The sequence below is a fragment of the Priapulus caudatus genome, unplaced genomic scaffold (assembly GCF_000485595.1).
Source record: "Priapulus caudatus unplaced genomic scaffold, Priapulus_caudatus-5.0.1 Scaffold901, whole genome shotgun sequence".
NCBI classification, from domain to species: Eukaryota; Metazoa; Priapulida; class Priapulimorpha; order Priapulimorphida; family Priapulidae; genus Priapulus; species Priapulus caudatus.
In genome coordinates this window covers 81,866-88,525 of record NW_014577962.1, presented here as the reverse complement: position 1 = coordinate 88,525, position 6,660 = coordinate 81,866, and the positions used below count along the sequence as shown (strand labels likewise).

At 41.2% G+C, this 6,660-nt stretch overlaps 1 protein-coding gene across 1 annotated transcript in view; it reads right to left on the bottom strand.

The window, feature by feature from the left end:
- Nucleotides 1-1,501: 1,501 nt before the first annotated feature.
- The window catches only part of LOC106814300 (protein quiver-like), a 31,123-nt gene continuing 25,964 nt past the window's right edge, over nucleotides 1,502-6,660 (bottom strand). The window contains exons 3-4 of the mRNA XM_014818601.1: nucleotides 5,326-5,469; nucleotides 1,502-4,934 (exon numbers count right to left, since the gene is read on the bottom strand). Of these exons, the coding sequence (XP_014674087.1) occupies nucleotides 4,714-4,934; nucleotides 5,326-5,469 (365 nt within the window). The 3' untranslated portion in view covers nucleotides 1,502-4,713. The remainder of the gene's footprint in view (nucleotides 4,935-5,325; nucleotides 5,470-6,660) is intronic.

Below are 6,660 nucleotides of genomic sequence, written 5' to 3'. Positions count from 1 at the left end.
GGAATGTACTAATTAAGTCCGGACTTAAATAGTTATTACATATATTATAATATATAATTATTATATAGTTAGTATATAATTAGACCCCGTTATTTAAAAACAGGATCCGATTTGTAGATTTGACAAGGCATTACATTACATTACACGGTGTTACAGTAGTTATTTTTCGAAAGCATGTAGAAACATCAAGGTGGTAGCAGCAGCAGTAACGTATGACGGAGTTCGTTTAATTGTAAAATATTCATTGATAAAGGATCGGGCGACATTATAGGGCCAGGCTCCCTCCACCCTCCCGTCAAAGAATCAATGCTAGAAAACGAGTAAAAAACGCGAAGTCATGCATGAGCACTTCTGACTCACTATAGAGGCCAGAAATCGACGCCGGAAGCTCTAAAATGCGCGGTTGGATCCCTCTGGGGAAGATTATAGGTACAGTCCCCCATGCCCTCTTCGCCGGTGGGTACCCCTTCTCCATCGGTTGGCTGTTTCCTGGATCGGCCCATGCTCTGATAAGCTTGCTGGGGTTATTTAATAATCTGAAGGGAATTGGAAAAAGCCGGACTGTATCGAAAAACCGACTGATTACCAACGTAGTGTCCACTGTAAAATCTAAATTTACGGTAGATAGATAGATGGAGAGAGCCAACAGGTTTATCACATTACATAACAAGTTGGAAGAAAAGATTACAAGTTTAGGAATTGTAACCAGCTATCGTAATAAATTTATTATTGTATTAAATTTTAAGAACTATCGTGGAAACAACATCATTCTGTATAACGTCAAGCCGTGAGTTTTTGTTGGTATAATTATCATCTCGCTGCACGCTCGTGGTAATAATTGTCAGTGTCCTGGGGCCCGTTGCCAGAAAAAAATTAGTCTTAACATTAACATTAGTCTTAAAATTAACCTTAACTTTACGAAGTTTCTGGCAACGGGCCCCTGGCCTCTGGGGACAGAGGCAGCTCTCCACTAGATAGATTGATGGAATGCAGAAAAATAACGCGAAACTTGAATAAATGTATGTGCACAGTGTAATAATAAGCGTAAATCATCGTGCAGTCATCCTTGAAACCCTCGTCTCGAACCCATCTCCGCCACACTCAGCCGCGAGTCACAAAATTCCCCCACCCCTGTAAGGAATTTGCTCAGACTACAGTGTGTTTAGTATTGCAATTTGCGAGTTACAATTGTCAACTGAGCGTGAGATTGAGTATTATGTAAAATAAATAAGTTAATAAATAAAATCAATGAATTGATGATTGCATCGAAACCAAGACAAGATTGCATTTCTCGTTCTTCGCTAGTAACCGCTCTGCACTATTTCATATCTAAAATAGACAGAAGCACAATATTATTATGACGTTGTTTCACTCTTTTGGTATGAGGTCTAGATGCAGAAAACCGAATCCTGACATTTAAAATCTAGAGTACCTATACGCGCAAGTGAGCGGGGACTTTTAAATACTTGAAAGATCTATGTGATACAAGTGGTCAAATTGATTTCCTCTTTCAAACATAATTTTTATTCCATACTAAAGTAACAAAAATGCCTGCGATTTTCCAAGCAGATACTATGCGACGTGAAAATTATTACATGACTTGATAATGACTACATGACAATTTTATCATTGTAAACTGCCCGATACGCACGAAAAATACCCAGAAATGTAACTGTGACGAATAAATACGAGAGAGTTGCACGAGTACTGCCATACCATTAATATCATGTTGCTGTGTAATTGTCTCTAGATGAAAGTATTCAGTACTTTTATTGAATCTTAGGTTACGGGAATCAATTTACGTTTGTATTTTGAGCGAGGATCCTAAAGCACGAAACCGCAAGAGGCCACTGTGTTCGCTTTGCCCTAACGCCGGCTCTTACTCTCAGCCTTATACAATATCCTGTCGTATGGAAGGCCATATATCCTTACACCCTATTACGATCCGCTTCCGACACCTCATTATATCATTCTGGTTATTTTGCATTCCGATCCCGTTAACTAAACCAACGCCGTCACTGCGGTGTACTTCCAAGGGACCAAGACATTCCGGTAGGATTGACCACATTTCACGACCTAGTAACACGCATCGGCCTACGCGCATCGTAAAGATGTTGCGTCGTGTTCTTTACTGAGGGCAAGGTACATGCAGAGCGAACAAAGTAGTGGTGGAAATTGTCAATTACACGTTAGGGTTGGCACATATATAGTCAACTGAAATATTGATGACGTGCGTTGAGTTTTTCTAGTCTAAAGCTATCAAGTATAGCCGCTCCCCGTGAAACGGTGTGTAATATTTACGACAGACTTCCTCTATAGAGCCAGCTTCGTCTATATTTGAACGTCTTTTTATATATACCATATATAATATATGAGAAACATATCATGAACACATACATATATATGACGCTTTAGCTTAGGAAATTTTCTATCAAAGAAAGACACATGAGCTAAAAATGATGCGAGCAATTTTCGTAACAAAACGGTTACAAATTACTCTTTATATGCCCTATACAGATAAAATAACTCATGAATTAATGCATTTGAGAGATGCGCCGATTCGTTGTGTATGTCTTCAACAACTATGTATATGTGAACTGTAATTAACAGATTATTAGTACAGCATTATCGAAATAATCGTTAAAATTGAAAAAAATCTCTTCTTTTTGTCCAGAATGATGTAAACAACTAGAGTACGTGTGATCGGGAATTGATCTATGATCATGACTTGTGGGCACGTGTGTTGGCGCGACTAAATGCTGTATTTGTGAATTGACCCATCCGATTGGCGAGATCGACAGGCACTAGCCAATCATTGTAGTAAGAGGACATTTTAAAAACAATGCTTGTCAACGAGTTTCATCATTTGGCGCGCGCGCGTGGGAATCGCTAATTGGCCTACTTCTAAGGGCTTTCTATCCGTGACGTGCTCACTGGGAAACTACGGGATATATAGAGAGAGAAACGAAAGAAACGATGTAAACGAAATTTGGTTTACAAATATCGTTGATGCCCATAATACATTTAATGAAATGTTTCAACGTTAGCGTTAAAAGCATAATAGCATATATTTCACCATCAACATTTTTCTACGATGTCGGTCAATGACGACGGAACAGAAACAGGGAAGTTCATAGTCATGGATCGTAGTAACGACCATGCAAGGACGATATGCAAATAATTTTTACTCTCAAACTTAATCATTTTGGCATGCACTGTAATAAATATGTAATCTACGAGATACGACATCCCACAGCCGGCCATACGTCCATATAAGGATAGTATAGTGTTTGCAGTATGAGTGCAAGTAACAAATGAGTAATAAACAACTTACGAATACGATGACGACGAGAAGATTTCTTTCAGAACAAAATTGTTTACCTAATTTACAGTTTTAATACATTTTTTGGCAGGCGCTCTATAATGTTAGCAAAGTTTTAACTCTACGCAATACAACTGATATTGCTGATATATATGCGGTCATATGTCTATTACGCAATATTCTTACATGCTATTCAGTGCCCGTAAACTACAATAACAATTTAGGATAACGGACCACCTGTTTAGCCGTGAATGTGTAATTGCTGATAGCAGTAACCTTATGAACGTAAATGGTACAATTGCTTCTCAAGGATTTGTTTAATTTTCTATTTAATTTTTTCCTCGGCAAGGCTGTGCGTATAAACCTGTTCGATATTTGTTTTTGCTGGTGGTTCGGTCCTATATCCGATACAACTAAAGAGAATTTGTCAGCATTAGCATGCATCTTAACTCTTGCGTTTTATTCATAGGCATTTAACATTAGTTAATGCTGTCGTCAGCACCTATAACTAACTAATAATGCATGGTTCACCTACGATGAGTCTGAAACCGACGAAAGTGATTAAAAGGTACACCGCTCGATGCTTATTTCATCTGGTACACCAGTCAGTGAACGAAATTCAGTACCAATACTCAAGTTGCCATTGTAGATTGCCCTATCTGTCTGGCGACATGAATAACAGGCGGCAATATCCAACCGGCGTGGCGATAGGGGCATTATAAAAACATTGCTTAGCAACGAAATGTCACACGGTTAAAGATTTTGCGCCCGCGTGAAAAAAACACACGTGAACCGCTCTAGTTTGCCCGATCTAGCAAAAATATCTACGTAAAAGATTCCAGTCAGACGAGTACCTCAATGACCGTGTAATTATAACATGTGAAAATGTCGGGCTCGCATCCACTTTGCGCCATGTAACAAAACAAATCAACCATCTAGCCGAACGTTGAGTGAAACTGTCATCGTACTTGTGCGCTTTTTTCAACCCGTTCGACTGAACAGATTGCATCCTCAAAGTCACAAACTGCGACCCAAAACATTACCAAGAGAACAAAGCATGAATACAGCAACGGATCCTTGGCGATGAAAAAATGGCTGAACGGCACATCGCTAGTTCAACGAAGCAAGGTTTCATTCAGTGGCAAATCGGCAATTGTTAAACGTTCCCGGACGAATGTCGTCGAAAATGATCATATAACAATTTTTTTCAATTTTTCCTCGGACACTATTAACGCGTGTATTTACTCGCCAGTAAGCAGGCAAAACCAGAATGAGCAACGGAACGGCCGTCCCTTCACTTAACCGACTCTGCCGTGACAGACTGTTACTCGGTGTGTAACCTTTTACTCGCTTTCGTCTTTCTGCCTATCATCGCGGCCTGATGATGTCTGTTATGTTGCCCCCAGTGTTCCCACAATGAGCGCTACGACAATACTGAGTACGACAGATGAATGCCAATCTTGTAGCCGACCGTGAGCGGAGTTGCACAGCTTATTGCTGCAGAGACACACGAAGCCGCTCTTTGATGAATCCATCATGCAGGTAGGAGCAATCTGCATGTTAAAGTGCATATAGGGACTCGACGTACACGACCTAGTGATCTTCTGTCTGTCTGTAAAAACATTGAAACCACACTTTACCTACGACTCGTATTATATTTGCAGACAGACGGACATACGCACGTGTACAAACACCCACGCAGGCGCACACGCGCACACACATATGTGCACATACACATGTATATAAACAATAATTTTATACGAATTATCTATATATATATATATATATATTTATATATATATATATACATATATATGTATATATATAATCAAGAGCTAATAATACCTAAGGTATTATTAGCTCTTGATATAATCTGTATATGCCTATCATAGCGTCATCGAGAGAGGGAGAGAGATGGATAGAGAGATAACGAGAGTGGGGGGAGTGCAATGCTCTCAGCGACTCGTTCTACAGTGAAACTCGCCACAGCACACCTAGCATACCTGTGCCCTCGTTCTCCACCCACTTGATACAGCATCCCTTCTCACAGACGTCCTTCCTGATAGAACGCCCCACGTAGCTGAAGTTGAACGGATCGGCGCATCCTTTACTCACCTCGCTGTCGCAATAGTAACACTCCATCGTCGCTTAAGCAAGAGAAAATAGGTATAATATAACTATGTATAAAAAACAGACACGCATCCGCCCACACACACAGACGCGCGTGCGTACTTGCTCTACCCTCTCTTTCTTCCTCATTTGCCTCTCCTCTCTCTCTCTCTCTCTCTCTCTCTCTCTCTCTCTCTCTCTCTCTCTCTTTCTCTCTCTCTCTCTCTCTCTCTTCCGATTCCCGTCACTGTATCGCTGTTTTGTGATAACATCATTCTTTCGGTAAGCTTCCAATACATATATCTTATCGCATCTCACGAATACGACGACAACAGCGCCACTCGGCGGTGCAGATTCTAACCCGCTCACACGCCATCGCAAGATGTCTAGCAGGTGATCGCTGCAAATCCGGAACTAATGTTATGTTATCCTGCAGCGCTGGCGTCCCTCCTACACACACACACATACACACACACGCACGCACGCACGCACACACACACATACACGCACGCACACACGCACGCACGCACGCACACACACACACACACACACACACACACACACATACACACACGCACGCACGCACGCATCATCATTCATCGCATTCTTTGTAGGCTTAGGAAAACTAGCTTGGGCTATTACGTCCCATAGGAGGCGCATGGAAGCTACGTGGACGGAGACGCTAGTCTGCAATTTCGTCATTGCTGTAGACTTTCTGTCGTCGTGCGGCCGATGTGCGGGAATGTGAAACGCTGTCGTGGATTAAATTGAGAGCGTGGCGCCGAATGAAATGATGCGTGTTTTCATCAGAGCGTTCAATTGAATCGCCCGCGATGCGTGACCTTTTAGTTTATATATGTTTACGTGTCACTATGCGACAAACGAGCGGCTCGTATGTAAACGTGTTGTATCGTATCGAAACATTTAGAATTTATTTTACGTAGCGATGAAGCATTTTTTTTTCTTATTCGTATATCAGTTTTACGTAGTCGCTGCATGTACACAAGTCAGGCGTTTGGGGTACGTAGGAAACAAAATCGGTTGTAAGTAGTGTGGGTGAATTATTTCTGAGGTATTATTATATATGGTATTAAATATGATCGGTCTATCGGACCTTCGGTCTATAGGGCCTTCGGTCTATCGGACCTTCGGTCTATAGGGCCTTCGGTCTGTCGGACCTTCGGTCTATAGGGCTGTAACCGTTGTATCGTATCGAAACATTTAGAATT